At 44.1% G+C, this 10,381-nt stretch overlaps 1 protein-coding gene across 3 annotated transcripts; it reads left to right on the top strand.

Moving 5' to 3' along the window:
- Positions 1 to 723: 723 nt before the first annotated feature.
- Positions 724 to 8,928, top strand: LOC133137052 (uncharacterized). 3 transcript variants are annotated; one of them, XM_061255055.1, is made up of 7 exons: positions 724 to 905; positions 4,142 to 4,331; positions 5,270 to 5,386; positions 5,683 to 5,739; positions 6,162 to 6,389; positions 7,064 to 7,177; positions 7,390 to 7,841. In XM_061255055.1, exons 2-7 carry the CDS (start codon positions 4,158 to 4,160, stop codon positions 7,447 to 7,449), a joined length of 750 nt encoding a protein of 249 aa, XP_061111039.1. In that variant the 5' UTR covers positions 724 to 905; positions 4,142 to 4,157; the 3' UTR covers positions 7,450 to 7,841. The 3 variants fall into 3 exon arrangements, with proteins under 3 accessions (XP_061111039.1, XP_061111042.1, XP_061111040.1); XM_061255058.1 differs by lacking the exon at positions 7,390 to 7,841 and adding an exon at positions 8,358 to 8,928 and having other exon boundaries at positions 730 to 905; XM_061255056.1 differs by having other exon boundaries at positions 734 to 905; positions 7,393 to 7,841.
- The last annotated feature ends 1,453 nt before the right edge of the window (positions 8,929 to 10,381 follow it).

The raw sequence follows: 10,381 nt of genomic DNA, 5'->3' as shown, positions 1-10,381 counted from the left end.
TAGTTTTTTAGTATGCTTTTAGTTTTCTGGCAGCACTATGAACTACTCCTGTAATTCAGCACAGAAAAATCATTAGGATATGCTTGCAGACTGCAGCTGTAGCAGATGTGTATACAAAAGCCAGATCAAGATATGATTGAACCAATACAATAATTAAGAGCAGAAGTTGGCACAAAATCCTGAAACGGATCGGCTCTTGTTGTTCACCCCTGACGTAATCACTTTGTCTTGTAATAAACAACAGGTCTCTCCTTTTTTTAGGAAATCTGTGGCAGACTCACGGCAGAGCTTAACCTAAATAATTTGCAACGGGACACGGGAATGCAAAAAAAGATCTAGGATCAGAGGTCCTCAATCCCGATCCTAAACGACCTGATTAAGAAACAGCATTTGTGAACAGAAGATGGTATGTTTGTCACAAAAATGTATGAATTATTTAACTGGCTATTCCGAAGCGAGCAGTGCACGTTTATTAAAATGAAAGAAGTAACCATTGCCCTGGATGTCAGGGTCTGGGAATACAGAATGTAGTGCTTGCCTAAAATCTTCAGAGTAATTTTTTTTGTTAGCTGTATTTACAGGAAATTGCGTTGGTAGGCTATCGGTATGGTAGGCAGTCGATTTGCGTTGCTGCTAAAAAGAAATACTTGACTGATTTGTCATACTGAGAACGCACTCATGTTTCAAGCGGAGCCGAATCACGAGGATCCAAGTAGAAGGGAGGAGAGCGGACACGTCCAAACAGAGAACTCTGGGATAGGCTCCGCCTCCAGTGAGCGAACTCTCTCACTGCGCATCACTTCCAGTAACTGTGGGGGGATTTAAGGACAACTCCTGGACGCTAATTCCTGACACTCAAGGAGCCGCTTGTCATAATATCAACACAAGACACAAGACCAGAGAAGGTGAGTGAAACGTGTGTCGCTGGCTAGCTACGTATGTGTGATCAACGGATAGCCGTAAAGTCAGACAGACAAGACAGGCAGGCAGGCTAGACATTTCGGCGCAGCTTTCGTTAAAAGTTTGTCTCCGATATCATCTACTTAGCTACGTTATTATGTATTCGTGGACTGCAAGGTTTTATTTTGGACGAATCTTTGTGTTGCGCTACGGATCCACGACTAAACTGCCATGGAAAAATCGGGTTTCCCTTTCTGTAAAAACGTAACAAATACGTAGGCCTAATCTATGATTAGTGCCGTTATTTTAAAATATTATGTTGATGTTATTTTAAATGCATAAAGATTGAACTTAACTTTGCTTGCTGTATACTTCTACATTACATTTATTTAGCAGACGCTTTTATCCAAAGCGACACAAAACGGTGGCCATGGAACAAACAACCGAACACGGTCAGGAACATACAGTGGGGCAAAAAAGTATTTAGTCAGCCACCAATTGTGCAAGTTCTCCCACTTAAAAAGATGACGCATGTAATTTTCATCATAGGTATACCTGAACTATGAGAGACAAAATGAAAAAAAAAAAATCCCGAAAATCACATTGTCTGATTTTTAAAGAATTTATTTGCAAATTATGGTGGAAAATAAGTATTTGGTCAATAACAAAAGTTCATCTCAATACTTTGTTATGTACCCTTTGTTGGCAATGACAGAGGTCAAACGTTTTCTGTAAGTCTTCACAAGGTTCACACACTGTTGCTGGTATTTTGGCCCATTCCTCCATGCAGATCTCCTCTAGAGCAGTGATGTTTTGGGGCTGTCGCTGGGCAACACGGACTTTCAACTCCCTCCAAAGATTTTCTATGGGGTTGAGATCTGGAGACTGGTTAGGCTACTCCAGGACCTTGTCATGCTGAAAGACCCAGCCACGTTTCATCTTCAATGCCCTTGCTGATGGAAGGAGGTTTTCACTCAAAATCTCACGATACATGGCCCCATTCATTCTTTCCTTTACACGGATCAGTCGTCCTGGTCCCTTTGCAGAAAAACAGCCCCAAAGCATGATGTTTCCACCCCCATGCTTCACAGTAGGTATGGTGTTCTTTGGATGCAACTCAGCATTCTTTCTCCTCCAAACACGACAAGTTGAGTTTTTACCAAAAAGTTCTATTTTGGTTTCATCTGACCATATGACATTCTCCCAATCCTCTTCTGGATCATCCAAATGCTCTCTAGCAAACTTCAGACGGGCCTCGACATGTACTGGCTTAAGCAGAGGGACACGTCTGGCACTGCAGGATTTGAGTCCCTGGCAGCGTAGTGTGTTACTGATGGTAGCCTTTGTTACTTTGGTCCCAGCTCTCTGCAGGTCATTCACTAGGTCCCCCCGTGTGGTTCTGGGATTTTTGCTCACCGTTCTTGTGATCATTTTGACCCCACGGGGTGAGATCTTGCGTGGAGCCCCAGATCGAGGGAGATTATCAGTGGTCTTGTATGTCTTCCATTTTCTAATAATTGCTCCCACAGTTGATTTCTTCACACCAAGCTGCTTACCTATTGCAGATTCAGGCTTCCCAGCCTGGTGCAGGTCTACAATTTTGTTTCTGGTGTCCTTTGACAGCTCTTTGGTCTTGGCCATAATGGAGTTTGGAGTGTGACTGTTTGAGGTTGTGGACAGGTGTCTTTTATACTGATAACGAGTTCAAACAGGTGCCATTAATACAGGTAACGAGTGGAGGACAGAGGAGCCTCTTCAAGAAGAAGTTACAGGTCTGTGAGAGCCAGAAATCTTGCTTGTTTGTAGGTGACCAAATACTTATTTTACCGAGGAATTTACCAATTAATTCATTAAAAATCCTATGATGTGATTTCCTGGATTCTTTCCCCCCATTCTGTCTCTCACAGTTGAAGTGTACCTATGATGAAAATTACAGGCCTCTCTCATCTTTTTAAGTGGGAGAACTTGCACAATTGGTGGCTGACTAAATACTTTTTTGCCCCACTGTACATCCAGTACTCAAGGTAGATAGCCCAAGTCTGTAACTACCATACAAAGACATCTACGACTTCGGGAAATACAGTATTGAGACAAATACAAATGATGAAGTCCTAGATTAAGGTACAAAATACAAGGGGCTAATGCAGTGTTTTTCAACCTTGGGGTCGCGGAATTCAAATGGGGTCGCCTGAAATGTGTAGTAATTGATAACATTTTTTATTTTTTTTTAATCAAGCCTTGTAGCTTACCTAACTGTACATGTATTTCCTGATCAGGGAAAATAAAATGTCACTTTGTGCACTAATCTGGCTACTCTGTATTTGCAACACAGTATAACAAACATGATCAATAACTAATTCAATAAAAAATAAAAAAAAGTCTCTGGGGTCGCCAAAAATTTGTGATGTCAAAATGGGGTCACGAGCCAAAAAAGGTTGGGAACCACTGGGCTAATGCTAGACAGGTGAAAAAACAAGTGGCAATAGATTAGGGGACTCCTGCAAAGGAATTACGGTACAGTGGGAAGAGTCTTCAGACCACAGCCTCCAAGACACTGTGACCATAGTAGGGACCATATCCACATCCCTGCCATTCACGCGGCTGACAGGATGAGCAAGTCGGCCTGTGGTGAAGTGGGTGTGTATGGCTGAATAATGACCTGTGAGTAGGGAGGTCTTGTTGGCTGCAGCATAGGCCAGGGTCAGAACTTTGAATCTGATCCTGGCAGCAACTGGTAGCCACTGCAGTGACTTTAGCAGGGGCGCGACGTGTGAAAACTATGTCGACGTGTGGGTGACATGGCTCAGGCAGTAAGAGCAGTCGTCTGGCAGTCGGAGGGTTGCCGGTTCGATCCCCCGCCCGTCGGTGTGTGAGTGTGTGTATGAATCGGTGAATGAGACGCATCAATTGTACAGCGCTTTGGATAAAGGCGCTATATAGATGCCAACCACAAAACCACGGAAAACAAGTCCGGGCCGCCACATCTCAGCCATGATGATGAACTCAGCCACAACTCCCATGTTGGTGCACTGAATTGTTCCTGATATTTTACGAATAAACAAAGACTGAATTCTTCTTGCTGAATTAATCTACTGGCACCAGAGCTTAGCGAAGTGTGTAACTAATAACCCACATACACCCCAACTCCCATCTTGATGCACTGGACAGAAGGCTTTTTCCTGAATGCTGGTATTGAATAGAAATGTAATCCACGCTGACCCCTCTCTTCTCTTCCCCCCAGACGGGGCCCTGCCACGATGCCTTTATCCATGACAAAGGGTGATGGCTTCACAGTCTACACTGTGACCTCTGACCCCGGAAGCAAACTGCCCCTGCTGTGCCAGGTTTTCACCTCCTTGTGCTGCAGTCCTGTGTGCATGGTGTCCGGAAGGCTCCGGAAGCTCATGGCTGGTCCCCAGTCAGCATTAGCAGTGAGTCCCACGCGCCCCGCCTTATGACGCTGGCTTCCCCTGTTTGTTTCAGTACATACTGTTCCATCCGTTATTTATGCACCTTGAAGAGTTCTTCTGTTTTCTTCTTAATTAAAATCTGGTTATTTGGGTGTCTCGGTGGCGCAGCCTGCAGAGCACTGACCGCATGCTCATTGTGAGCCGCGACGTCAACGGTTCGAATCCGACCGTCTGACAATTTGTCGCATGTCTTTCCCTCTCTCTCGCCCCCCCCCATTCTTCCTGTCTCTATATACTGTCGAATAAAGCTGGAAAAAAAGGCCTATAAAAAAAAAAAAAACAAAGAAAAAAAATAAATAATCTGGTTAGTTGCTGCAGATTCCAGTTGTATTTCCGGAAAGAAAAGGGTCTTGTCGAATTTGATGGTGAAAGACAAAGTTTAGCTCTTTATTTCTTAGTTACAAATCCTGCGTGGTATTTTGAGCGTCTTCAGTCCAACACAAAATTCTCAATGAGAATGGCACAGTACAATGGAATGGTACAACTTTTCTACCATTGGGCTAGCCAGTATAAAAGGCTTGTGTGATAATGCACTCCGAGCTCAGATTTACCTTCATATTTTATGCTCTTCCATCCTGGCTAGATCATTGACTTTTCACATATTATAATTTCTGTCTCTTTACTCTTAACAGTTTGCATTCATACCTGGTTGTGTATGTATGTGTGTTTTTCCTGGTCTATGAAGCACACAAGGCACTAAACTACTGACTTAACTGGATTAAGAACTACAAGATTTGTAGCTCTCCGTCCAAGAGTTCAACTTCTGCATCTTCTTCACTGCACACCTGACGAGCTCTCGCTTGATTAAATAATCTGTTGAGTTCAGAGCTTATAGATCAGCGGATATGATATTTTCTGATATAACTCATGCCTTTCTTCATCTGGTTTTCTCCCCCCAGACGGTGCAGATCATGGCGGGGCTGCTTACCCTCGGCCTGGGAGCGGTTCTTCTGAGCGTGTACAATGGCCCGTATTACATACGCCATGTTTGTCCTCCGTACTGGTCGGGTGGAATTGTGAGTCTTCCCTTGTGACTTTGCATGGATCAGTTATATTATGTTGCCCAACCCTGTTCCTGGAGATCTACCGTCCTGCAGGTTTTCACTCCAACCCTAACAAAGCACACCTCATTCAATAGCAAGAGCAGGGCTGCCAAACCCTGCTCCTGAAGATGTAGGCTTTCACTCCAACCCTAAGAATGCACACCTCTTAATGTTAATTTAAGTTACTTTAAAGTGAACAGAAGTATCGTTTTGGTGGATGAAAATGTTGTGATTTCCCTAAGCAAGAATAATTTCTTCTCCTTTGACAGTTCATTGTCTCTGGAATATTTTGCCTTTTTGCTGAAAGGTTTTCCAGCCCTTGTTTGGTAAGTAATCCAGCTGGTTTGCACTTGGAATGTGCCACCTCCCTCCACACAAAGTTTTAATCAAATGTTGTTGATCGTCTCGTAGCTGTTATCTAGCCTGAATATATGTAAATTAATTTAGAAATTTCACTTGACATTTCTCGAAGCTTCTAGAAAAATGTTTACTTATTCGCATGTACTGCACTAGTCACACACCACGGATCAAACCTCTTTTACATTATATTACATTACATGTCATTTGGCTGACGCTTTTATCCAAAGCGACTTACAGTTGATGTAGACTAAGCAGGACATGTACCTTAACCACTATGTTACAAGCCCCGCCCGGTTCTTGGTGCATGGCATATGTTAGCCAATGACATAGACCCTGAAGCGGAGGTTGTTCGCCCTGGTGAACGCTCTCCTCTGATTGGCTCCTGCAGGTGTGCACGACGGTGGCGGTGAATCTGGTCAGTGCGGTGATCGCAGTGGCTGCCATCGTGTTGTACTCCGTCGATGACGGGCCGAGGCTAGCGGATGTGTGCTTGACCTTTGACCCCACTGTGAGGTCTCACTATGACCGTCCCTACGACGTCACGAGGTCGCCCGAACAAAGGAACATCAGCGAGAGCAACTTCCGGCTTTGCCAGATGTACAGGAGTGCCACGGTGGTGGGTGAAATTCAGTACATTTCAGTATTTTCCCTGAGGGGGGAAAAAGGGTCACTTTTTGGGGTGCTCGAAAAATGGGCCCACTTATGACGGTGGGCTGCATACTCGTTCGAGGGAAGGATGGGGCAGAAATGAGGATGGGGAGAAATTAGGATGGGGCAGAAATGAGGATGGGGAGAAATTAGGATTTCCAGGTGGAAAAGTTTGTTTGCTGCAGTTTCTAGTGATAAGCTGACGTAGCGGTTCGCGTACACCAGTTTCCACTCACTATAGGCCTTTACGTTGCCCGAGGTAAGTTGGGTATGTCCGTAAGGCCTTGTGGGGCGCTGTGGATGCTCCTGTCTTGAGTGTTGAGAGCAGGGCGTGACACAGTTGCAGGAGCCAGAGGCCAGCCGAGTGCGGGAAAGGGCAAAGAGAGTCAAAGAGAGTCAAAGAGAGTCAAAGAGAAAGTCCAGAGAGGGTGCCTTGCTCTTATACTGTGAAAGTGTATTGCTCCCACCGTTACGGTACTGGCTTAACCGTAACTAGACGTCATGCCGGGGTTGGGTGGAAGTCGCGGAATTGTCATGTGGGATTGTGGGAAATGTAGTTAAGTTGTCCCTGCAGATGTTTGAGATGCCTGCTTGGAAGGTTTGATCTGACCTTCATGATCTGACCCCCCCCCCCCCCCCCAGCCTGTAGTGTTCGGCGTGAAGGTGCTGCTGGTGGCCTTTGCTGCTCTCCAGTTTTGCATCAACATCAGTGAGGCGGTTCTGGCCATAAAGGCAATGAAGAAGAACAAGCGGGAGGTAAGATGCCCCAAAACACAGGGTAGCCATCTTGTGTCATTAGCTGCTGCCTACGTGTGTGTGTGTGTGTGTGTGTGTGCACATGGGGGTGTGTGTGCATGTGTGTGTGTGTGTGTGTATGCACCTGGGTGTGTGTGTGTGTGTGTGTGTGTGTGTGTGTGTATGCTTGCTATAACTGACTTGCTGGTCTGGTCTTGGACTGTATCTTAAAGCAGGACCCTGATGTTCAGCAGCCACTCATGGAGGAGGTGACAGCCAATCCCGTTGCTTAGAGGAAGCCACGCCTTAACGACTGCCACCAATCACCTTTCCCTGTGCATGAGAACTGCAGCACTGCTATACCACTATAACATAACACTAAACTTGTACTAAAGTGCTTCTGTTCTACTCTAAACTAGATTAATTTCTAGGAATTTCTTCTTTGGGTACAGAAGATAACTAATCATTGAAAAAAGTTGCATGATAAACTTAAAGGGATTTTCTATGACTTTTCTATATCTTATTTATTTTGTTATGATTAGACCCAGACAGCAGTTCTGCCTGTGCATTTGTTGAGAGCATAGCTCTCTATTGGCTCTTTCTTTGTTTGAGAACGTTTGCTGTTGAAGAAGGCAGCCGAAACGGATCTGCCTGTGGAATGAAATAAACGGAAATATGTTGAAAATATGCTTGCACTTTTCATCATTCTTCAGAGAGTGGACTTCCATGCACCCTTTGTTTTTGTGGAGGTTCGACACACCGTGGTCACCGCTGATGTAATCAGAAATGAAGTTTGTCCTGTAAACGGACCAGAGGAGTGGAGCTGGAAGGGCGGTGTATTGTGAACAGGTGGCTCCATTCCTGGGAGGAGGAGCCAGTCCATGGTTTAGTTGTTGCCCAACACAAAGCACCTGCATGTTGTTTGTAGTTAAGAACAGCATTAAACCTTGCATCTCCATTCAGCTGGGGGGAAGCATCCCTAAGTAAAGAGATCCTAAAAGACAGAGCTGCCTTTGAGTTCTGGAGAACTTGTTTTGGAGAACTAAACTGATTGAGGACTTCTCCACTCTTTTCCTGTCCTTGCTCCTGATGCGGAAGTCGATTGAGGTCCACCAACCTTAAGGACATTCCAACCGCTTTAACGGCTCCTTCTAGGAACGAAAAGTAGAAATTAGGAACTCTCAGTCTTTCCTTTGAGCAGGTTCCTGCCGAGGTCCTCCCTGACGGCTGAAGGCATCCTCTACGGTCCGCCCGGGGGAAGCAAGTCCGATGAGCTCCAGTGTCAGTGGATGATCATTCACATCACCGAGCAGGTCCTGCGGGAGACGAGGAACATCAATGTCTACCAAAAAACAACCGTAGACCTGGTCATTCTCCAGAGGAGGACTGTTGTTGGACTGTTGTTGGACTTCCATAAAAATAAGACCCTGGCTAGAAAGAAATGGGGGGGTGGATCACCCCCACTGCCCTAGAGGGGCATTTGGTCCTCAGGACCTGCTCTAAACCTGAGCAAAATGGACCTTCTTTTTCTTTACATTTGTGCCCTTTGTGAATTCTAAATCCACTTTCCCCTTTGGTTTGTAGTCTTTATTGATTTTGTTATGTTTTGTCAATTTTTAATGTTTTATTAATTGTAATGATTTTATGGGGACTTCTGCACAGTACTGTGCAGAAGTCTTAGGCACCCTACACTTTATTATATATGTGTAAAAGCTTTTGTGTAAATATTCATTTTCAAAAAGATTAAATTTTACAGACATTTTTGTATTTAATTTTAAAAAGTATTACTGTAAGCAATTGACTACTTTTTACATAAAAACTTGATCAAGGCTGTCTGAGATCAGAAGCAAAGAGCCAACCAAAGTCTGCAGAAGAACTATGGCAAGTATGGCAACATGCTTGGAACAACCTCCCTGCTGATTGTCTTAGCCAACGCTGTCCTGCAGTTCTAAATCTCAGAGAAGTGATGCAGTTTTAACGCCGAAGGGTGGTCACAAGAAATATTGATTTGATTCAGTTTCGAACTATTCTGCCAAATTACTAAAATGTATAGTATGTTTATTTATGACCTTTCACTTAATTATTTTTGAAAGAATCTTATCTGTACAGAATGCTGTACAGGTGCCTAAGACTTTTGCACATTACTGTATATGTATATATGTATATGCATATTTTCCAATGGTTTTGTAGGCAATGATGCTAGAACAAACTAAGCCAAAGGGCTGTTATCAATCTACTGTATAATGAGCTATTGCCACCTTTTGTAATTGAGAACCTCCCATATCTACCCACTGGTACTGTATACACGTATAGAATTTATCCCAAAGACAATATATTAAATCTGTTATATATCTGGTACAGTGCTTGTAATGTACCAAAAAAAAAAAAAAAAAAAGATATTATCATTGTAAACACAAAATATTTCACAAACCGTACACAATATGCAGATGTCCCATCCATTTAATTAAAATCCCATCCAAAGCATGTTAAAACTTCACCCCGGGCATTGCCACGCCCGCAAAGTTTTCGACTCTCATATCCACAATTCATAAAAATAAATCTTACTAATTGAGGAGCGGGGAAAAAAGTTTCAATGTGAAAAGTATTTTTTAATGACCACTTTCAGATATATGCACATTTCTTTTCAGTGTTGGAGATTGACTGGGACCCATAATTTTACCTGTCATTGTCCTGGATGTCGGGGTCTAGGAATACATATTGTCCTGCTTGCCTAAAATCTGCAGTGTAATTTTTTTGTTAGCCGTATTTACAGGAAATTGCGTTGGTAGGCTTCAGTCGATTTGCTTTGTTGCTAAAAAAATATATTTGACTGATTTGACCACACATGTTTCAATCGGAGGCGAATCGACGATCCAAGTAGAAGAGAGGAGAGCATCCATCCATCCATCCATTATTTTAACCCGTTTATCCTGAACAGGATCGCAGGGGGGCTGGAGCCTATCCCAGCATACATTGGGCAAAAGGCAGGAATACACCCTGGACAGGTTGCCAGTCCATCGCAGGGCACACACACCATTCACTCACACACCCATACCTATGGCCAATTTAGACTCTCCAATCAGCCTAACCTGCATGTATTTGGACTGTGGGAAACCGGAGTACCCGGAGGAAACCCACGCAGACACGCAACATAGAACATGCAAACTCCGCACAGAGAGGCCCCGGCCGACGGGGATAGGAACCCAGGACCTCTTTGCTGTGAGG

The sequence above is a fragment of the Conger conger genome, chromosome 9 (assembly GCF_963514075.1).
Source record: "Conger conger chromosome 9, fConCon1.1, whole genome shotgun sequence".
Classification (NCBI taxonomy): Eukaryota; Metazoa; Chordata; class Actinopteri; order Anguilliformes; family Congridae; genus Conger; species Conger conger.
This window is presented reverse-complemented; position numbering and strand designations above follow the sequence as displayed.